Genomic DNA, 23,975 nt, shown 5'->3' with positions numbered 1-23,975 from the left:
GACAGACAGACAGACAGAGAGACAGACAGAGAGAGTGAGACAGACAGAGAGAGGGAAAGGGAAAGGGAGAGGGAGAGAAAGAGAAAGAGAGAGGGGGGGGGTTGTTCGGACAGACTGTTTTAACACTCTTGCTTTGACCACCAGATGATGAGCTGAACATATGTCAGTGGAAGGGAGGAAAGTAACAGGAGACACTATGAACTGAACATAACAGGAGACACTATGAGCTGAACATAACAGTCAGTGGAAGAGAGGACAGTAACAGGAGACACTATGAGCTGAACATAACAGTATGTCAGTGGAAGGGATGACAGTAACAGGACACACTATGAGCTGAACATAACAGGAGACACTATGAGCTGAACATAACAGTATGTCAGTGGAAGGGAGGACAGTAACAGGACACACTATGAGCTGATCATAACAGGAGACACTATGAGCTGAACATAACAGGAGACACTATGAGCTGAACATAACAGGAGACACTATGAGCTGAACGTAACAGGAGACACTATGAGCTGAACATAACAGGAGACACTATGAGATGAACATAACAGGAGACACTATGAGCTGAACATAACAGGAGACACTATGAGCTGAACATAACAGTATGTCAGTGGTAGAGAGGACAGTAACAGGAGACACTATGAGCTTAACATAACAGTATGTCAGTGGAAGGGAGGACAGTAACAGGAGACACTATGAGCTGAACATAACAGTCAGTGGTAGAGAGGACAGTAACAGGAGACACTATGAACTGAATATAACAGGAGACACTATGAGCTGAACATAACAGGAGACACTATGAGCTGAACATAACAGGAGACACTATGAGCTGAACATAACAGGAGACACTATGAGCTGAACATAACAGGAGACACTATGAGCTGAACATAACAGGAGACACTATGAGCTGAACATAACAGGAGACACTATGAGCTGAACATAACAGGAGACACTATGAGCTGAACATAACAGGAGACACTATGAGCTGAACATAACAGGAGACACTATGAGCTGAACATAACAGGAGACACTATGAGCTGAACATAACAGGAGACACTATGAGCTGAATATAACAGGAGACACTATGAGCTGAACATAACAGGAGACACTATGAGCTGAACATAACAGGAGACACTATGAGCTGAACATAACAGTATGTCAGTGGAAGGGATGACAGTAACAGGACACACTATGAGCTGAACATAACAGGAGACACTATGAGCTGATCATAACAGGAGACACTATGAGCTGAACATAACAGGAGACACTATGAGCTGAACATAACAGGAGACACTATGAGCTGAACATAACAGTCAGTAGAAGAGAGGACAGTAGCAGGAGACACTATGAGCTGAACATAACAGGAGACACTATGAGCTGAACATAACAGTATGTCAGTGGTAGAGAGGACAGTAACAGGAGACACTATGAGCTTAACATAACAGTATGTCAGTGGAAGGGAGGACAGTAACAGGAGACACTATGAACTGAACATAACAGGAGACACTATGAGCTGAACATAACAGGAGACACTATGAGCTGAACATAACAGTATGTCAGTGGTAGAGAGGACAGTAACAGGAGACACTATGAGCTTAACATAACAGTATGTCAGTGGAAGGGAGGACAGTAACAGGAGACACTATGAACTGAACATAACAGGAGACACTATGAACTGAACATAACAGGAGACACTATGAGCTGAACATAACAGTATGTCAGTGGTAGAGAGGACAGTAACAGGAGACACTATGAGCTGAACATAACAGTCAGTAGAAGAGAGGACAGTAACAGGAGACACTATGAGCTTAACATAACAGTATGTCAGTGGAAGGGAGGACAGTAACAGGAGACACTATGAACTGAACATAACAGGAGACACTATGAACTGAACATAACAGGAGACACTATGAGCTGAACATAACAGGAGACACTATGAGCTGAACATAACAGTATGTCAGTGGTAGAGAGGACAGTAACAGGAGACACTATGAGCTTAACATAACAGTATGTCAGTGGAAGGGAGGACAGTAACAGGAGACACTATGAGCTTAACATAACAGTCAGTGGAAGGGAGGACAGTAACAGGTGATCCAACTGTGGTTTGTGACTACTACGATTTCCTATCGTAGCCAATTCAGTTGCAGTCATTACGTTACAGATTGCTTGGTATTTCGAATTACGAATTTTAATCACTTAATACGTCAAAAACCAAATTTGATATCAGTAAAATCACTATAACTAATTGGTATGTCTCATGAAGGAGATACGGTATGTGGCTGTTTGGTAACGGAATTACAAATCACAATTACAAAGGAAATATTTATTATACTTACAGATGGTACATTTAACCAAAACTAAAAGTAAGTGTTGATATTAGTTGGCAGGGGTCTTTACACTACAATATTATTGTGTTTTGATGTATTTCTGATACCTTTAAAACTTTTTTCTGGTAGATGTTTTCTAAGACCCCCTTTGTCCAGAAATCAAAGCCTTTACTTTATGACAAATGTTCAAGATGGAAAATGGTTTCTATGCATTCATTTCCCCAAAAATATAGACTCTTAGTTTTCATTTGACACCCAGTTTTACCTGTTCGTATTAACTTTTACATGTTGGTCCTTTTTAAATGGAAATGCCCAGGAACAAAATACCTAACAAACTCAAACTGTTTATCGTGTCATGTTTTGAAGTCTGTGGGTTTAAGTTTTCGGGAGAGAAATAGCAGAGTGTGTGTATACATATTATAGTGAACCACAGGAGAGAGTTTTGACTTCTTCTGTTATCAACATGCAGCAACACAAACACATGTGGCCATAACTATCCATGGCGTAGCTAGTATACAAGATTGAGTTTGAATGTGTGTGTGTACATTGGCTCAGTCAGTACATAGTAGGGCCCTGACACTGTGGTGATCATGTAGGCCAGGATAGAAGACTCCCAGGGTCCTTAGCCTTCATCCGCAGGGCCAACAGGCTGGATGGCTTATACTCTGTCTCGGGCCCTGGCTCAAAGGAGTGGCCCCCGAGGGCCCCAGGGAAGCTGTGGAGAGAGTAGAGGCTATTGATGCTAGGGTGGTGTGGGGGGTGATGGTGAGGGTGGTGGGGGTGGCTGGAGGACGGGGGCATGCCCATGAAGCCCATGGAGGAGAGGTTGCTGTGGGGATGGGGGTAGGGGCTCATACAAGAGGAAGACATGGTGTCAGGGCTCAGGACACAGCCCCCGCCGGACCCCCCGCCCCCTCCTGCACCAGCGCCTGGCCACAGGTTGCTCTGCATCTAGAGAGGAAGAGAGTACGTCAGATTAGATTGAGGGATGAGCGTGCGTAGGAGTGACGCCACCTGTCGGAAGACAGTACCTGGTAGGTGGAGATATCGTATGTAGCAGCAAAGTGAACTGTGTGTACCTGGTAGGTGGAGATATCGTATGTAGCAGCAAAGTGAACTATGTGTGTTAGTGTGTACCTGGTAGGTGGAGATATCGTATGTAGCAGCAAAGTGAACTATGTGTGTCAGTGTTTACCTGGTAGGTGGAGATATCATATGTAATAGCAAAGTGAACTATGTGTGTCAGTGTTTACCTGGTAGGTGGAGATATCGTATGTAGCAGCAAAGTGAACTATGTGTGTTAGTGTGTACCTGGTAGGTGGAGATATCGTATGTAGCAGCAAAGTGAACTATGTGTGTCAGTGTGTACCTGGTAGGTGGAGATATCGTATGTAGCAGCAAAGTGAACTATGTGTGTTAGTGTGTACCTGGTAGGTGGAGATATCGTATGTAGCAGCAAAGTGAACTATGTGTGTCAGTGTTTACCTGGTAGGTGGAGATATCATATGTAGCAGCAAAGTGAACTATGTGTGTCAGTGTTTACCTGGTAGGTGGAGATATCATATGTAATAGCAAAGTGAACTATGTGTGTCAGTGTTTACCTGGTAGGTGGAGATATCATACGTAGCAGCAAAGTGGTTTCGCACCTCCTGGATCTTCCCGTAGCGTTCCCTCTTCCTCCACTTGGCCCGTCGGTTCTGGAACCAGACCTGAATGGAGAGAGAGAGAGAGAGAAAAGGGATCAGAGGACATCTGCCACTTACCGTAATTCACTTTCAAATGCCAAAGTTTGTTGTGAGGCAACAAAACAAAAATCTTAATTTAAAAGGACTGAGCAGCAGTTCTACTTTGCATTTCTGCACATAAATATTGTAGCCTATAATCTGGATGTATTAACTGTTTGCAGGATGGTACTGCAAACTATTACAGTTGCAAACTGAGATAGTTACTGTAGCAGCCAGGATAGGGGACTGAGACAGTTACTGTAGCAGCTAGGATAGGGGACTGAGACAGTTACTGTAGCAGCCAGGATAGGGGACTGAGACAGTTACTGTAGCAGCTAGGATAGGGGACTGAGACAGTTACTGTCATGCAGGTGATAGAGGACCCAAAAGCGACTTAACAGAAACAGAGTTTATTCAAGTCCAAACAGGGAATAACAGAAATCCTCTAGTCTGTAGAGGAATAACAAGAGAAGCGGCCACAGACTGCAGGTCGCCGGGTAGGCGCAGGCCGTAGTAGACAGAGACACCTGCTCACACGCAGCATCTGATGAAGGCAAAAACACGACAGGACAGGGCGAAACACAATCACAGCATGGTGAATACAAAACAAGGAACCGACGGGACAGGAACGGAACACAAAGGAATAAATAGGGACTCTAATCAGGGAAAGGATCGGGAACAGGTGTGGGAAGACTAAATGATGATTAGGGGAATAGGAACAGCTGGGAGCAGGAACGGAACGATAGAGAGAAGAGAGAGCGAGAGAGTGAGAGAGGGAGGGGGAGAGAGAGGGATAGAAGGAGGGAAAGAACCAAATAAGACCAGCAGAGGGAAACGAATAGCATGGGGAGCACAGGGACAAGACATGATAATAAATGACAAACATGACAGTACCCCCACTCACCGAGCGCCTCCTGGCGCACTCGAGGAGGAATCCTGGCGGCAACGGAGGAAATCATCGATGAGTGAACGGTCCAGCACGTCCCGAGACGGAACCCAACTCCTCTCCTCAGGACCGTAACCCTCCCAATCCACTAAGTATTGGTGACCCCGTCCCGAGAACGCATGTCCATGATCTTATGTACCTTGTAAATAGGTGCGCTCTCGACAAGGACGGGAGGGGGGAGGGAAGACGAACGGGGGTGCGAAGAAAGGGCTTAACACAGGAGACATGGAAGACAGGATGGACGCGACGAAGATGTCGCGGAAGAAGCAGTCGCACAGCGACAGGATTGACGACCTGGGAGACACGGAACGGACCAATGAACCGCGGAGTCAACTTACGAGAAGCTGTCGTAAGAGGAAGGTTGCGAGTGGAAAGCCACACTCTCTGGCCGCAACAATACCTTGGACTCTTAATCCTGCGTTTATTGGCGGCTCTCACCGTCTGTGCCCTGTAACGGCAAAGTGCAGACCTCACCCTCCTCCAGGTGCGCTCACAACGTTGGACAAACGCTTGAGCGGAGGGAACGCTGGACTCGGCAAGCTGGGATGAGAACAGAGGAGGCTGGTAACCCAGACTACTCTGAAACGGAGATAACCCGGTAGCAGACGAAGGAAGCGAATTGTGAGCGTATTCTGCCCAGGGGAGCTGTTCTGCCCAAGACGCAGGGTTTCTGAAAGAAAGGCTGCGTAGTATGCGACCAATCGTCTGATTGGCCCTCTCTGCTTGACCGTTAGACTGGGGATGAAACCCGGAAGAGAGACTGACGGACGCACCAATCAAACGACAGAACTCCCTCCAAAACTGTGACGTGAATTGCGGGCCTCTGTCTGAAACGGCGTCTAACGGAGGCCATGAATTCTGAATACATTCTCAATAATGATTTGTGCCGTCTCCTTAGCGGAAGGAAGTTTAGCGAGGGGAATGAAATGTGCCGCCTTAGAGAACCTATCGACAACCGTCAGAATCACAGTCTTCCCCGCAGACAAAGGCAGACCGGTAATGAAGTCTAAGGCAATGTGAGACCATGGTCGAGAAGGAATGGGAGCGGTCTGAGACGACCGGCAGGAGGAGAGTTACCCGACTTAGTCTGCGCGCAGTCCGAACAAGCAGCCACGAAACGGCGCGTGTCACGCTCCTGAGTCGGCCACCAAAAGCGCTGGCGAATAGACGCAAGAGTGCCTCGAACACCGGGATGACCAGCTAACTTGGCAGAGTGAGCCCACTGAAGAACAGCCAGACGAGTGGAAACAGGAACGAAAAGGAGGTTACTAGGACAAGCGCGCGGCGACGCAGTGTGCGTGAGTGCTTGCTTAACCTGTCTTTCAATTCCCCAGACTGTTAACCCGACAACACGCCCATAAGGAAGAATCCCCTCGGGATCAGTAGAAGCCACAGAAGAACTAAACAGACGGGATAAGGCATCAGGCTTGGTGTTCTTGCTACCCGGACGGTAAGAAATCACAAACTCGAAACGAGCGAAAAACAACGCCCAACGAGCTTGACGGGCATTAAGTCGTTTGGCAGAACGGATGTACTCAAGGTTCTTATGGTCTGTCCAAACGACAAAAGAAACGGTCGCCCCCTCCAACCACTGTCGCCATTCGCCTAGGGCTAAGCGGATGGCGAGCAGTTCACGGTTACCCACATCATAGTTGCGCTCAGATGGCGACAGGCGATGAGAAAAATAAGCGCAAGGATGAACCTTATCGTCAGACTGGAAGCGCTGGGATAGAATGGCTCCCACGCCTACCTCTGAAGCGTCAACCTCGACAATGAATTGTCTAGTGACGTCAGGAGTAACGAGGATAGGAGCGGACGTAAACGTTCTTTTAGAAGATCAAAAGCTCCTGGGCGGAACCGGACCACTTAAAACACGTCTTGACAGAAGTAAGAGCTGTGAGAGGGGCAGCAACTTGACCGAAATTACGAATGAAACGCCGATAGAAATTAGCGAAACCTAAAAGCGCTGCAACTCGACACGTGACCTAGGAACGGGCCAATCACTGACAGCTTGGACCTTAGCGAATCCATCTGAATGCCTTCAGCGGAAATAACGAACCGAGAAAAGTAACGGAGGAGACATGAAAAGAGCACTTCTCAGCCTTTACGTAGAGACAATTCTCTAAAAGGCGCTGTAGAACACGTCGAACGTGCTGAACATGAATCTCGAGTGACGGAGAAAAAATCAGGATATCGTCAAGATAGACAAAAACAAAATGTTCAGCATGTCTCTCAGAACATCATTAACTAATGCCTGAAAAACAGCTGGCGCATTGGCGAGACCGAACGGCAGAACCCGGTACTCAAAATGCCCTAACGGAGTGTTAAACGCCGTTTTCCACTCGTCCCCCTCTCTGATGCGCACGAGATGGTAAGCGTTACGAAGGTCCAACTTAGTAAAGCACCTGGCTCCCTGCAGAATCTCGAAGGCTGATGACATAAGGGAAGCGGATAACGATTCTTAACCGTTATGTCATTCAGCCCTCGATAATCCACGCAGGGCGCAGAGTACCGTCCTTCTTCTTAACAAAAAAGAACCCCGCCCCGGCCGGAGAAGAAGAAGGCACTATGGTACCGGCGTCAAGAGACACAGACAAATAATCCTCGAGAGCCTTACGTTCGGGAGCCGACAGAGAGTATAGTCTACCTCGAGGAGGAGTGGTCCCCGGAAGGAGATCAATACTACAATCATACGACCGGTGAGGAGGAAGGGAGTTGGCTCGGGACCGACTGAAGACCGTGCGCAGATCATGATATTCCTCCGGCACTCCTGTCAAATCGCCAGGTTCCTCCTGAGAAGTAGGGACAGAAGAAACGGGAGGGATGGCAGACATTAAACACTTCACATGACAAGAAACGTTCCAGGATAGGATAGAATTACTAGACCAATTAATAGAAGGATTATGACATACTAGCCAGGGATGACCCAAAACAACAGGTGTAAACGGTGAACGGAAAATCAAAAAAGAAATAGTCTCACTGTGGTTACCAGATACTGTGAGAGTTAAAGGTAGTGTCTCAAATTTGATACTGGGAAGATGACTACCATTTAAGGCAAACATGGGCGTAGGCCTGTCTAACGGTCTGAAAGGAATGTTATGTTTCCGAACCCATGCTTCGTCCATGAAACAACCCTCAGCCCCAGAGTCAATCAAGGCACTGCATGTAGCACCGAACCGGTCCAGCGTAGATGGACCGACATAGTAGTACAAGATCTAGATGAAGGGACCTGAGTAGTAGCGCTCACCAGTAGCCCTCCGCTTACTGATGGGCTCTGGCCTCTTACTGGACATGAATTAACAAAATGTCCAGCAACTCCGCAATAGAGGCACAGGCGGTTGGTGATCCTCCGTTCCCTCTCCTTAGTCGAGATGCGAATCCCTCCCAGCTGCATGGGCTCAGTCTCAAAGCCAGAGGAGGGAGATGGTTGCGATGCGGAGCAGGGAAACACCGTTGATGCGAGCTCTCTTCCACGAGCCCGGTGACGAAGATCTACCCGTCGTTCTATGCGGATGGCGAGAGCAATCAAAGAGTCCACATCTGATGGAACCTCCCGGGAGAGAATCTCATCCTTAACCACTGCGTGGAGTCCCTCCAGAAAACGAGCGAGCAGCGCCGGCTCGTTCCACTCACTAGAGGCAGCAAGAGTGCGAAACTCAATAGAATAATCCGTTATGGACCGTTCACCTTGGCATAAGGAAGCCAGGGCCCTAGAAGCCTCCCTACCAAAAACTGAACGGTCAAAAACCCGAATCATCTCCTCTTTAAAGTTCTGGAACTTGTTAGAGCAATCAGCCCTTGCCTCCCAGATAGCTGTGCCCCATTCTCGAGCCCGGCCAGTAAGGAGTGAAATGACGTAAGCAACCCGAGCTCTCTCTCTAGAGTATGTGTTGGGTTGGAGAGAGAACACAATCTCACACTGCGTGAGAAAGGAGCGGCACTCAGTGGGCTGCCCGGAGTAGCAAGGTGGGTTATTAACCCTAGGTTCTGGAGGCTCGGCAGGCCAGGAAGTAACAGGTGGCACGAGGACGTAGACTCTGGAACTGTCCAGAGAGGTCGGAAACCTGAGCGGCCAGGTTCTCCACGGCATGGCGAGCAGCAGACAATTCCTGCTCGTGTCTGCCGAGCATGGCTCCTTGGATCTCGACGGCAGTGTAACGAGCGTCTGAAGTCGCTGGGTCCATTCCTTGGTCGGTTCCTTCTGTCATGCAGGTGATAGAGGACCCAAAAGCGACTTAACAGAAACAGAGTTTATTCAAGTCCAAACAGGGAATAACAGAAATCCTCTAGTCTGTAGAGGGAATAACAAGAGAAGCGGCCACAGACTGCAGGTCGCCGGGTAGGCGCAGGCCGTAGTAGACAGAGACACCTGCTCACACGCAGCATCTGATGAAGGCAAAAACACGACAGGACAGGGCGAAACACAATCACAGCATGGTGAATACAAAACAAGGAACCGATGGGACAGGAACGGAACACAAAGGAATAAATAGGGACTCTAATCAGGGGAAAGGATCGGGAACAGGTGTGGGAAGACTAAATGATGATTAGGGGAATAGGAACAGCTGGGAGCAGGAACGGAACGATAGAGAGAAGAGAGAGCGAGAGAGTGAGAGAGGGAGGGGGAGAGAGAGGGATAGAAGGAGGGAAAGAACCAAATAAGACCAGCAGAGGGAAACGAATAGCATGGGGAGCACAGGGACAAGACATGATAATAAATGACAAACATGACAGTTACTGTAGCTGTCATGTTTTGTCTTAGATTGTCTTGTCATTTTGCTTTTCCCTCTGTTCGTTTTCCCCCTGCTGGTCTTTTTAGGTTCGTTCCCCTTTTTCTCTCTCTCTTCCTCTCTCTCTTCTCTCTATCGTTCCGTTCCTGCTCCCAGCTGTTCCTATTCCCCTAATCAATCATTTAGTCTTCCCACACCTGTTCCCTATCTTTCCCCCTGATTAGAGTCCCTATTTCTCCCCTTGTTTTCCGTTTCTGCCCTGTCGGATCCTTGTCTATTGTTCACCGTGCTGTGTCTGTGTATCGCCCTGTCGTGTCGTGTTTCCCTCAGATGCTGCGTGGTGAGCAGGTGTCTGAGTCTGCTACGTTCAAGTGCCTTCCCGAGGCAACCTGCAGTTCTTGATCGAGTCTCCAGTCTGTTCTCGTCATTACGAGTGGAATTATGTCTTATGATTGTAGATTTACTTTACTGGATTAAAGACTCTGTTTTCGCCAAGTCGCTTTTGGGTCCTCATTCACCTGCATGACAGTAGCAGCCAGGATAGGATAGGGGACTGAGACAGTTACTGTAGCAGCCAGGATAGGGGACTGAGACAGTTACTGTAGCAGCTAGGATAGGGGACTGAGACAGTTACTGTAGCAGCCAGGATAGGGGACTGAGACAGTTACTGTAGCAGCCAGGATAGGGGACTGAGACAGTTACTGTAGCAGCCAGGATAGGGGACTGAGACAGTTACTGTAGCAGCTAGGATAGGGGACTGAGACAGTTACTGTAGCAGCTAGGATAGGGGACTGAGACAGTTACTGTAGCAGCCAGGATAGGATAGGGGACTGAGACAGTTACTGTAGCAGCTAGGATAGGGGACTGAGACAGTTACTGTAGCAGCCAGGATAGGATAGGGGACTGAGACAGTTACTGTAGCAGCTAGGATAGGGGACTGAGACAGTTACTGTAGCAGCTAGGATAGGGGACTGAGACAGTTACTGTAGCAGCTAGGATAGGGGACTGAGACAGTTACTGTAGCAGCCAGGATAGGGGACTGAGACAGTTACTGTAGCAGCCAGGATAGGGGACTGAGACAGTTACTGTAGCAGCCAGGATAGGGGACTGAGACAGTTACTGTAGCAGCTAGGATAGGGGACTGAGACAGTTACTGTAGCAGCCAGGATAGGATAGGGGACTGAGACAGTTACTGTAGCAGCTAGGATAGGATAGGGGACTGAGACAGTTACTGTAGCAGCTAGGATAGGGGACTGAGACAGTTACTGTAGCAGCTAGGATAGGGGACTGAGACAGTTACTGTAGCAGCCAGGATAGGATAGGGGACTGAGACAGTTACTGTAGCAGCTAGGATAGGGGACTGAGACAGTTACTGTAGCAGCTAGGATAGGGGACTGAGACAGTTACTGTAGCAGCTAGGATAGGGGACTGAGACAGTTTATGTAGCAGCCAGGACAGGGGACTGAGACAGTTACTGTAGCAGCCAGGATAGGGGACTGAGACAGATACTGTAGCAGCTAGGATAGGGGACTGAGACAGTTACTGTAGCAGCCAGGATAGGGGACTGAGACAGTTACTGTAGCAGCCAGGATAGGGGGACTCAGACAGTTACTGTAGACAGTTACTGTAGCAGCCAGGATAGGGGACTGAGACAGTTACTGTAGCAGCCAGGATAGGGGACTGAGACAGTTACTGTAGCAGCTAGGATAGGGGACTGAGACAGTTACTGTAGCAGCCAGGATAGGATAGGGGACTGAGACAGTTACTGTAGCAGCCAGGATAGGATAGGGGACTGAGACAGTTACTGTAGCAGCCAGGATAGGGGACTGAGACAGTTACTGTAGCAGCCAGGATAGGGGACTGAGACAGTTACTGTAGCAGCTAGGATAGGGGACTGAGACAGTTACTGTAGCAGCCAGGATAGGGGACTGAGACAGTTACTGTAGCAGCTAGGATAGGGGACTGTAGGATATGTAGGATGTGATGAAGAGGGGGATTACCTGTACACGGGCCTCTGTGAGTTCGGTCCTAAGGGCCAGCTGTTCCCGGGCGTAAACATCAGGGTAGTGAGTCTTCTGAAACACCTTCTCCAGCTCCTCCAACTGGAACGTACTGAACGTGGTACGGTTACGACGCTTCTTGTTCTTGCCCGATAGGTCGATGGAGTCTGCGATTGAGTCCCCTGTTTGGAGACCATTGGTTGGCTCCTTCAGCTTGATGCAGAAGTCTGAACCAATCACTGGGTAGCCCATGGGCTTGGGACCCACCTTCTCTCTGGCTGAGAGCGGGTAGAGAGAGAAAGGAGGAAGATAGGGCTTACTATAAGAAAATGTGTGTGTGTGTGCGTGCGTGAAAAAAGTAAATTGCTGTGTTTAAGCGAGGCTCTGATGTCTATCAGTGGTAACATTGTCACACAGAGATATTCAGATTAAACAGCCAACCTAACATTAATGTCCACTGAGGCATCAGCGTAATATTCTCCGTTAATAACAAACAGGATTCATTAACGTCCACTGTAAGAGGCATCAGCGTAATATTCTCCGTTAATAACAAACAGGATTCATTAACGTCCACTGTAAGAGGCATCAGCGTAATATTCTCCGTTAATAACAAACAGGATTCATTAACGTCCACTGTAAGAGGCATCAGCGTAATATTCTCCGTTAATAACAAACAGGATTCATTAACGTCCACTGTAAGAGGCATCAGCGTAATATTCTCCGTTAATAACAAACAGGATTCATTAACGTCCACTGTAAGAGGCATCAGCATAATATTCTCCGTTAATAACAAACACGATTCATTAACGTCCACTGTAAGAGGCATCAGCGTAATATTCTCCGTTAATAACAAACAGGATTCATTAACGTCCACTGTAAGAGGCATCAGCGTAATATTCTCCGTTAATAACAAACAGGATTCATTAACGTCCACTGTAAGAGGCATCAGCGTAATATTCTCCGTTAATAACAAACAGGATTCATTAACGTCCACTGTAAGAGGCATCAGCGTAATATTCTCCGTTAATAACAAACAGGATTCATTAACGTCCACTGTAAGAGGCATCAGCGTAATATTCTCCGTTAATAACAAACAGGATTCATTAACGTCCACTATAAGAGGCATCAGCGTAATATTCTCCATTAATAACAAACAGGATTCATTAACGTCCACTGTAAGAGGCATCAGCGTAATATTCTCCGTTAATAACAAACAGGATTCATTAACGTCCACTATAAGAGGCATCAGCGTAATATTCTCCGTTAATAACAAACAGGATTCATTAACGTCCACTGTAAGAGGCATCAGCATAATATTCTCCGTTAATAACAAACAGGATTCATTAACGTCCACTGTAAGAGGCATCAACGTAATATTCTCCGTTAATAACAAACAGGATTCATTAATATTAAGAGGCATCAGTGTAATATTCTCCGTTAATAACAAACAGGATTCATTAACGTCCACTGTAAGAGGCATCAGCATAATATTCTCCGTTAATAACAAACAGGATTCATTAACGTCCACTGTAAGAGGCATCAACGTAATATTCTCCGTTAATAACAAACAGGATTCATTAACGTCCACTGTAAGAGGCATCAGTGTAATATTCTCCGTTAATAACAAACAGGATTCATTAACGTCCACTGTAAGAGGCATCAGCGTAATATTCTCCATTAATAACAAACAGGATTCATTAACGTCCACTGTAAGAGGCATCAGTGTAATATTCTCTGTTAATAACAAACAGGATTCATTAACGTCCACTGTAAGAGGCATCAGCGTAATATTCTCCGTTAATAACAAACAGGATTCATTAACGTCCACTGTAAGAGGCATCAGCGTAATATTCTCCATGAATAATAAACAGGATTCAGCCACGTAGACTTGTCTTTTCTCAGGAGATTTGACTAAGATCTGAAGGAGGACGTTGGTTTGGAAAGGAGTGAACGTTCCTATGTTGTCTCAGGGGTCCCACTGGTCTCTTACAGACCCCTGATAAGAGGTGAGAAAAACAGGCCAGATGAGCCACAAATACAAGACAAGCAACTATATGCGCAAAACTAAGTGAGCTGCTGACGGAATTGTTTTACAGTTATGCACAAATTTGTATGAGATAGAGTTGGAAATAAACATGCGTTGCTTTTAAAACTTGCTTTTTTTTCTCTTAATTTAGTATTTTAGTTTGAAGTCTCCTTGTTATGGTTTTAATCAGATCTGACCAGACACAACATTCCAGACCACTGCAACACTGTTTGTTTTGACCCGCATTAAATGAAGGTCAAGACCCCCTGAGCAGAACTCAAACTGATGTGTTTTGGGTTTGAGGAGGTTTCACATGGACCTAGTGTTTTGGGATCATGTTATGGACAGAATATACCACAGATTCTTCCAACTAATTTAACAAGTTCAAAGTTTATTTTTGAAGACTGAAAATCTCGTTACGTGATATCTCTTATTGCAAATAATAATTTGAGTTTTTAATTAAATTTAGAAAGTTAGACATTTGACCAAATTTGATACAAAGTATCATTGTGTGTATAAAATAATAAGGCATGGTCAAATATATGCATTTCCTGACTATGATAGATATGACACACAGACCATCTATTCATTTATGTGATACAAGTCACTTCCTTGTAACTGTACTGGACAGTACCATTATGGACTGGGTGGGTTTGGATCACTGGACAGTACCATTATGGACTGGGTGTGTTTGGATCACTGGACAGTACCATTATGGACTGGGTGGGTTTGGATCACTGGACAGTACCATTATGGACTGGGTGGGTTTGGATCACTGGACAGTACCATTATGGACTGGGTGGGTTTGGATCACTGGACAGTACCATTATGGACTGGGTGGGTTTGGATCACTGGACAGTACCATTATCAACTCCCTGAGTGTTTGGATGACTGGACAGTACCATTATGGACTGGGTGTGTTTGGATCACTGGACAGTACCATTATCAACTCCCTGAGTGTTTGGATGACTGGACAGTACCATTATGGACTCTGGGTGTGTTTGGATCACTGGACAGTACCATTATGGACTCTGGGTGTGTTTGGATCACTGGACAGTACCATTATGGACTCTGGGTGTGTTTGGATCACTGGACAGTACCATTATGGACTCTGGGTGTGTTTGGATGACTGGACAGTACCATTATGGACTCTGGGTGTGTTTGGATCACTGGACAGTACCATTATGGACTGGGTGTGTTTGGATGACTGGACAGTACCATTATGGACTCTGGGTGTGTTTGGATCACTGGACAGTACCATTATGGACTGGGTGTGTTTGGATCACTGGACAGTACCATTATGGACTCTGGGTGTGATTGGATCACTGGACAGTACCATTATGGACTGGGTGTGTTTGGATCACTGGACAGTAACATTATCAACTCCCTGAGTGTTTGGATGACTGGACAGTACCATTAAGGACTGGGTGTGTTTGGATCACTGGACAGTACCATTATGGACTGGGTCCATTTGGATGACTGGACAGTACCATTATCAACTCCCTGAGTGTTTGGATCACTTGACAATACCATTATGGACTGGGTCCATTTGGATGACTGGACAGTACCATTATCAACTCCCTGTGTTTGGTTGACTGGACAGTACCATTATGGACTCTGGGAGTGTTTGTTTGACTGGACAGTACCATTATGGACTATGTGTGCATTTGGATGACTGGACAGTGCCATTATGGACTCAGGGAGTGTTTGTTTGACTGGACAGTACCATTATGGACTCCCTGAGTGTTTGGATGACTTGACAGTACCATTATGGACTCCGGGAGTGTTTGGATGACTGGACAGTACCATTATGGACTGGATGTGTTTGGACGACTGGACAGTACCATTATGGATGTCATTGGACTAAAACATTATGGATGTTTCACTCGGGCTGTGTTTGGATGTTGTTCTTCATGTTAATGATGGGGTCCCAGAATATAATTATTCTCTCTCGGTCCCCTTTGTCTTATCTAGACTTTCCCCATGTCCTATCATTAGGCTCACTCAGAGGACAGTTGAGAGCAGTCATTCAGCATCGTCCTAATTAACTTCCTGTCCCAAACAGAGAAGTATTTTCTTTGAAAAACCCTATTCCCTACAGAGTGCACTACTTTTGACGAGAGCCAATAGGTCTTTGCTCAAAAGTAGTGCACTATTTATGGAATAAGGAGTCATTTTGGGATGCACCCCTGATGTTGGTTTAGAATAGATCCAACCTCACACCATAGTTCATCTGTGGTATTGTGTGACAAAACTGCATATTTTGAAAATGGCCTTTTATTGTCCCCCAGCACAAGGTGCACCTGTGTAATGATCATGAGGTTTAATCAGCTTCTTGATATGGCACACCTGTCAGGTGGATGGATTATCTTGGCAAAGGATAAATGCTCACTAACAGGGATATAAACACATTTGAGAGAAATAAGCTTTTGCTGCATTATCAGATGTCAGACATATTTTTGGTAAAATGTCAAATTTCAAGAGCATTGATTTGGGTTTAACGGTTTCATAGAATTTAAAATATATATATTTTTTACATTTTGTATTATTCATTTTTGGACTGTGCAGTTAAAGAAATGTCAACATGTATGAGATCTGGGGGTTAGGAATATCTAGTCAATTCATCATCCCTCTAACTCGCAATACTTATATACTTCTTTATATAACATTTTAGGCTATGTGCTATACCATCCCCCCTGCTTTTCAATCTCTAAACCCTAACCCTCTCCCCTTCCAAGCACCAATAGACAAAACAGGAAGACTAGTCTGCCTTTGAAGGTGTGTGAGTCTGACTGTGTCCCAGAATGTTGGACAGCAATCAAGTGTCATGTGGACACAACATATCTCTACTCAAATCTGAGTCAGAAAAACAACACTCAGGTTAAATTCACAGACAGACTGACGCCAAATGGATTATCTTGTCCAAAAAAAAGTATTCTAATACCAATATTTGGGGCTATCTGTATTTCATTCTTATATGGTCCACAACCCCATATTTTTAAAAAGTTGAATGAAAACCCTTTCATTAAGGGTTTAAAAAAAAGGGCAATTCCATTGTAACAGAATTGCGATTTGACACAGATTTTTCACTTTAACATGTATGCCATACAAAAAACATTGATTTTAATGTAAGTCGCTCTGGATAAGAGCGTCTGCTAAATGACTTAAATGTAAATGTAAATGTAACAAACTGTGCACTATGCACAAGGACTACATTGGACAATTTACATTGAAAAATCTGAACCAATCATAAATGTCTATGTTTCACAAGTTTGGACGTCACAGTACAGCACAACAGAGTACAGTACAACACAGCACAGTAGAGTTCCGTACAGTACAGTAAATATGTCCAATACTGTACATTGTACCGTACTCTACTCTAGTGTGCTCTACTCTACTGAACTCTAATGTACAGTACTGGACTCTACTGTACTGGACTCTACTATACTGTACAGTACAGTACTCTACTGTACTGAACTGTACAGTACTATACTCTACTGAACTGTACAGTACTCTACTGTACTGAATACTGTACAGAACTCTACTCTATTGTACAGTACTGTACTCTTCTCTACTGTACTGTACTCTTCTCTACTCTAATGTACAGTACTCTACTCTAATGTACTGAACTCTACTGTACAGTAGTGAACTCTAATGTACTGTACAGTACTGAACTGTACTGTACTGTACTGTACTTTTTGGTAATTCCGTTACCAATTTGGTAACAGAATTACAAGTTTGAATCACTTAATTATTCATAAACAAACTTGATATCAGTAAAATCACTATAACTAATTGGTAGGTCTACCTTTACTTGTTACTCCTGTGAACTTTCATTATCCTCCCTCCTCGTGAGCGAGAGAAACTGGAATATATCTTAAAGATCAGTGGGTGTTTGGTAACAGAACTACAAGGCACAAGGCGATATGTGTTGATATTAGTTGGCAGGTGTCTGTATACAACAATATTATTGTGTTTTGATGTATTTCAACAGAAAGGAAAGGGGGATATCTAGTTAGTTGTACAACAGAAAGGAAAGGGGGATACCTAGTCAGTTGTACAACAGAAAGGGGGGATACCTAGTCAGTTGTACAACAGAAAGGGGGATACCTAGTCAGTTGTACAACAGAAAGGGAAAGGGGGGATACCTAGGCAGTTGTACAACAGAAAGGGGGATACCTAGTCAGTTATACAACAGAAAGGGGAAGGGGGATATCTAGTCAGTTGTACAACAGAAAGGAAAGGGGGATATCTAGTCAGTTGTACAACAGAAAGGAAAGGGGGATACCTAGTCAGTTGTTAGTTGTACCACAGAAAGGGAGGATATCTAGTCAGTTGTACAACAGAAAGGGGGATATCTAGTCAGTTGTACAACAGAAAGGGGGATATCTAGTCAGTTGTACAACAGAAAGGGGGATATCTAGTCAGTTGTACAACAGAAAGGGGGATATCTAGTCAGTTGTACAACAGAAAGGGGGATACCTAGTCAGTTGTACAACAGAAAGGGGGATACCTAGTCAGTTGTACAACAGAAAGGGGAAGAGGGATATCTAGTCAGTTGTACAACAGAAAGGGGGATATCTAGTCAGTTGTACAACAGAAAGGGGGATATCTAGTCAGTTGTACAACAGAAAGGGGGATATCTAGTCAGTTGTACAACAGAAAGGGGGATACCTAGTCAGTTCTACAACAGAAAGGGGAAGGGGGATATCTAGTCAGTTCTACAACAGAAAGGGGGATATCTAGTCAGTTGTACAACAGAAAGGGGAAGGGGGATATCTAGTCAGTTGTACAACAGAAAGGGGGATATCTAGTCAGTTGTACAACAGAAAGGGGAAGGGGATATCTAGTAAGTTGTACAACAGAAAGGGGAAGGGGATATCTAGTCAGTTGTACAACAGAAAGGGGAAGGGGGATACCTAATCAGTTGTACAACAGAAAGGGAAAGGGGGATATCTAGTCAGTTGTACAACAGAAAGGGGAAGGGGGATACCTAGTCAGTTCTACAACAGAAAGGGGAAGGGGGATATCTAGTCAGTTCTACAACAGAAAGGGAGATATCTAGTCAGTTGTACAACAGAAAGGGAAAGGGGGTATCTAGTCAGTTGTACAACAGAAAGGGAAAGGGGGTATCTAGTCAGTTGTACAACAGAAAGGGAAAGGGGGTCAGTTGTACAACAGAAAGGGGAAGGGGGATACCTAGTCAGTTGTACAACAGAAAGGGGAAGGGGGATACCTAGTCAGTTGTACAACAGAAAGGGAAAGGGGATATCTAGTCAGTTGTACAACAGAAAGGGGAAGGGGGATACCTAGTCAGTTGTACCACACAAAGGGAAAGGGGGGTATCTAGTCAGTTGTACAACAGAAAGGGGAAGGGGGATATCTAGTCAGTTGTACAACAGAAAGGGGGATACCTAGTCAGTTGTACAACAGAAAGGGGAAGGCGGATACCTAGTCAGTTGTACAACAGAAAGGGAAAGGGGGATATCTAGTCAGTTGTACAACAGAAAGGGGGATACCTAGTCAGTTGTACAACAGAAAGGGGAAGGCGGATACCTAGTCAGTTGTACAACAGAAAGGGAAAGGGGGATATCTAGTCAGTTGTACAACAGAAAGGGGAATATCTAGTCAGTTGTACAACAGAAAGGGAAAGGGGGATACCTAGTCAGTTGTACAACTTAAATGTGTCTTCAGCAAGGGGCTGCCTTAACCCTTCTGTTGTCTTAAGGGTAAAAAAAGACCCGCCACTATGTTCAACAGTAAACAATTATGACAGGTGTGTTGTAATAGAAACAAGTGGTGTCCACTGATTAAGTGCCGTCTTTCTGCATTGTGAAGAGGGAAAACCCAGATATTCACAAAGTTTCTTCATGCAAAATAGATTTGGGGTTTAACCATTCAATTAAGCTGCTTTATTTTAGTGAAGATGGGTCATTTTTTTTACCCTTAGGACAAGGGGAGTATACATAATGTTAAGACTACACAAGGGTTCATCGACAGCCACGCCGCCTGGGTAACAGTGGGTTAACTGCCTTGCTCAGGGGCAGAATGACATGTTTTTTTTTTACCATGTCATCTCAGGGATTGGATTCAGCAAACTTTTGGTTATTGGCCCAACGCACTAATCACTGTGTGTGTGTGTGTGTGTGTGTGTGTGTGTGTGTGTGTGTGTGTGTGTGTGTGTGTGTGTGTGTGTGTGTGTGTGTGTGTGTGTGTGTGTGTGTGTGTGTGTGTGTGTGTGTGTGTGTGTGTGTGTGTGTGTGTGTGTGTGTGTGTGTGTGTGTGTGTGTGTGTGTGTGTGTGTGTGTGTGTGTGTGTGTGTGTGTGTGTGTGTGTGTGTGTGTGTGTGTGTGTGTGTGTGTGTGTGTGTGTGTGTGTGTGTGTGTGTAAGCGTCTAAGTGTGTTTGCATGTGTATAAAAAAGTATTAATTCAAGACCAAAGAAATAGAAAAGTATTCATTTTAAATCAGACCATGGTATTATCTAAGATGAAGATTAACTTTAGAGATAGAGTATCTCTATCACACGTTGTCTTTGGCAATAACATGAATCAGACTGCTGTATGTTATTCTGCACACACAGATATATCACTGTCCTTAACAGAACTCACATCCCTTAATAAAAGGCAACTTTAGAGGATAGATTACGAACGTCAATAAATAATACTGAAGAACCACGTCATTTCCTAAGACTCGAGTTCACGGGATATTACGTTAACTAAAGTGTTTCAACTTGGAACGTTGTGTTGGTGCATGTCTCAGGCCGAAGAAAATCATCTTTAAGTTAATATAGTTCTTTAAGTTTATTATTATTTAGAGAATGTTCTGAATGTGCTTAAATATAAGAGACAATATTGCACCTGAAAAATATTATGATGTAAAAAAAATAAAAAGGGACAGGGTCTTCCAGAGTCAATATTTGCAAATTGGGCCTGTTTGCATAAAACACATATTGAGAATCTAATTAGGAAATGTGTAATTTTTTTTGCGCTTCAGAAACAAAACATAACTTTTTGATTAAGAAACCTTCTCAATTTAAAATGAACTCAAGTTGTATTTAGTTTTTGTTTGTTTCGTTTATTACTGTATTTTGTGCAGATACATATGATTGGTGTGTTTATAAGATGTGTATGGCACGGTGGAAGCTCCCTCCACCGACGCCGTAATCACGCACCTAGACGGCTCAGGCTAAAATAATGACGTTTTTTGATGTCGTTGCACATTCATTTGAGTCGGCCTAGCCAATTTCGGTGGGCTGGCTATATTATTTTGTAGTCGTCATCTAGGCCTATAATATTCCATGACTTTAAAATCGTGTTTTAACATTTGATTCACATTTGATTTTCTAATAATTCGAAAGGGCAACATTGGGGACATTAGGTTCACCAAAACAACTAAATTCTGAAAAGGAGCTCGCAAGGAACAAAATAACAGGCCTAATTCAAGATGTTCGATCTACAAAGGCATAGCAGCATTCAGGGCCTCGTTTCCCAGAGCCTTCGTAGCGTTAAGATAGAACAATTTTACGATGTATCTTTAGTAGCGGAGCTGTTTCCCAGAACCTTCGTTGGTAACGTTGCTGTTAAAAATCTTCACACGTCTACGAGTGATCCAGACCACTCACAGAGCAGCCAAAGTGCACCATTAGATGTGTTTGGCCCTTCCGCGTCACTTTATTCACAGACATCTCAGCTAGTAACGCGAGCGGAGTGGTCAGTATGTTAGAGTTAAGTTTAGGCAATATTCCGAAATCTTAATTTAGGCATTAACTCTGAGTTCAGGTAAACTCAGGTAAAGGCTAAGGTTTGGGTTAGTCTTTAAAAAAGCACCCTAAAAACAACTTTCTATCGCCTGATTCGAAAGTGTAACCTTTGGAATCAAAGACAGATGCTTGAAGGTAACAGCGCTCATGGTTCCCTCCCGATGTCCCCAGACATGGATGACCGTTGAATACTGACTTGCATCACGGGTGACCTGTCCTGCCTGTGTTTAGGCTGGGTATCTGTCTGACTTTGACGGCTGATAACTTCAGAGCGAAGTGGACTACAAATACAAAGTTGCCAAAGTATTTGCAATTGTTACAAACAAGTGAAAGATAAAACAAATCTTCAAACGAAAACCGTGATGACAACATTAAAATGTAAATAGGCTAAGCCTAAATGGGTCGATATATTTCAATCATATTTAAATCATAGAGCTTTATTTTGCCACTAGATTTAGATTTGAATCGAGAAAGCTGATCCGACAGCAGCGCGGCTTATTCTTTCGATCCAATCAATAGGCCTACTAACCACACGACACATGGTCTAACGATGCACTTAGCGAAGGTACTCTCTACTTGTTTGTTTGGGACACACTTAGAAAGTTGGCTCGTAAATAATGATGCAACTGGTACGATCATCGTAATGCTTAAATTACATCGCAACTGGGAAACGGGGCCCAGATCTACAAAGTCATTCCGTTATTTTTGAGGGATTTCTTCAGCCGGGGTCTGCTGTGTGGACTAATAAACATCCGTCCTTTGATGGTCCTTTGGAACGTTATCCTAAATTATAGAAAACAACCTAAATAATTAGGTGAACAATTAAAAACAGACATTTGGTGAAAAGGAATCACGACCATTAGACTGTACATAATGATTCAGCGCCCCCCCCCACCCCAAAAAAAGTAGGATTTTCACATAAAAACGCAGGTTCCTGGTTTTACTTCAATATTTGAAAGTGTTAATTCAATTTAATGTTTTGTTTAATTTACCATTTTTGTCTTGACATTTACTCTTAAGAATGTGAGAGTACTTGCCGTGTAGCTCAATTTTGTGGGTAATACATTTTTTTGTTGTTACTTTTATTATACTCTTAACTCTTAAACAACATTATATGCAAATTTACGTTGAAAAATGAGATGACCCATTCCCACTTTAAACAAGGTCATGCGCATAACTGGGCATAACACTTCATGCTGGAGGCACATTAAGCATCTTACTATGCTTGCAGTTCCACCTCCACTTCCGTGTTCAGCAATGCGTGATAAAGTGTGTTAAAATGGCAACAACAACAAATCAACATTAACATATGATCACTGAAAGTAACTGATCAAAAAGAGGAAGTAGATCTAACGAATAGTTTGGGAATTAATACACTTCTGTTGGAACTACGCCTTTTTTTTAGACGCTGGACTTAATTTATTAGTGTTTGTGAAACAGCAAAAGTGAAGTATATTATACATCAGAATACCTCATGTTGGAAATACTAAAAAAGATGATGTAAATAGTTACGTAATTTTAAAAAAGGTAGAACTAGCACAATATTGTTTACAGTGTTAACAAAGTTTTTATCCAAGCCCTTGAAACATATGCATAGGCTATGTGCAGCGCCAAAGAAACGCTGAAAATATATTTATCCACTGATCTACAAAATAGGTGAAAATTTAATTTTGAAACAACTTGAAGTAGCTGACAACAAATTTTGGTCGCAATTTGTAAGTAGCTCTGGATAAGAGCGTCTGCTAAATGACTTAAATGTAAATGTAAATGTAATTATCTTATCACGGGTATGTATCTTCTTCAGAGTGGATATGGCATAATGTTTGACAAGTCAAACGGTTTCCACACGCAATAGAACATTATTCAGTTAGGCCTATACCATTTAGGTAAATACATAATTATTATAATTATTGTGAGTATTATTATTGCATTTCCCCCTATTTTCGTAGAGAGGCTATATCTTTTTCACAGTTAGCCTCACACTGATGGCCGTGATTTTTTTTATAAAAAAAAAAAAATCCACTTACCCTCGGAGTTGTTTTCATAAAACGAGCCCTTCCCGCTTATTGATAAACCATTTTGATCCTGATTAATATTTTCCATATATTTGCTGTGTTTGTTGGGCGAGGCGCGAGGGTTCGTGGGAGCTGCCCCGTGCGTAAAGTCCGCGGGTGCGCCGTCATTAAATCGTCCCATGGAGCTCGAGCTGTAGAAGTCACCCTGATCCCGGAGACTCAGACGGTGCGCGAGAGGAAGGTGTGCGTTTTTCTGAAGTTCGTCACAGGGAAGAAACGAACCCGAGGAACTATGCTGTTCCAAACCCGGTGAGTTCTCTGGTGGTGTCCGGTTTGGCTGCGAAGAGAAAGACAAACAACTATCCGTCTCCATCACGAGGTTGGTCCGGAACGCACTTTAACGACTACCGGTTACAGTGAAAGCAAGGCGCCTGTGCGAG

General features: G+C 44.2%; 1 protein-coding gene across 1 annotated transcript; it reads right to left on the bottom strand.

Moving 5' to 3' along the window:
• Nucleotides 1–2,461: 2,461 nt before the first annotated feature.
• Nucleotides 2,462–23,975, bottom strand: LOC124044991 (homeobox protein aristaless-like 3). The gene is made up of 4 exons (XM_046364195.1): nt 23,548–23,975; nt 11,734–12,011; nt 3,935–4,042; nt 2,462–3,284 (listed from the first exon to the last, which is right to left on the bottom strand). The coding sequence occupies exons 1-4, from the start codon at nt 23,906–23,908 to the stop codon at nt 2,922–2,924; spliced, it is 1,110 nt and encodes a 369-aa protein (XP_046220151.1). The 5' UTR covers nt 23,909–23,975; the 3' UTR covers nt 2,462–2,921.

This window comes from Oncorhynchus gorbuscha, linkage group LG10 (assembly GCF_021184085.1).
Source record: "Oncorhynchus gorbuscha isolate QuinsamMale2020 ecotype Even-year linkage group LG10, OgorEven_v1.0, whole genome shotgun sequence".
NCBI classification, from domain to species: Eukaryota; Metazoa; Chordata; class Actinopteri; order Salmoniformes; family Salmonidae; genus Oncorhynchus; species Oncorhynchus gorbuscha.
This window is presented reverse-complemented; position numbering and strand designations above follow the sequence as displayed.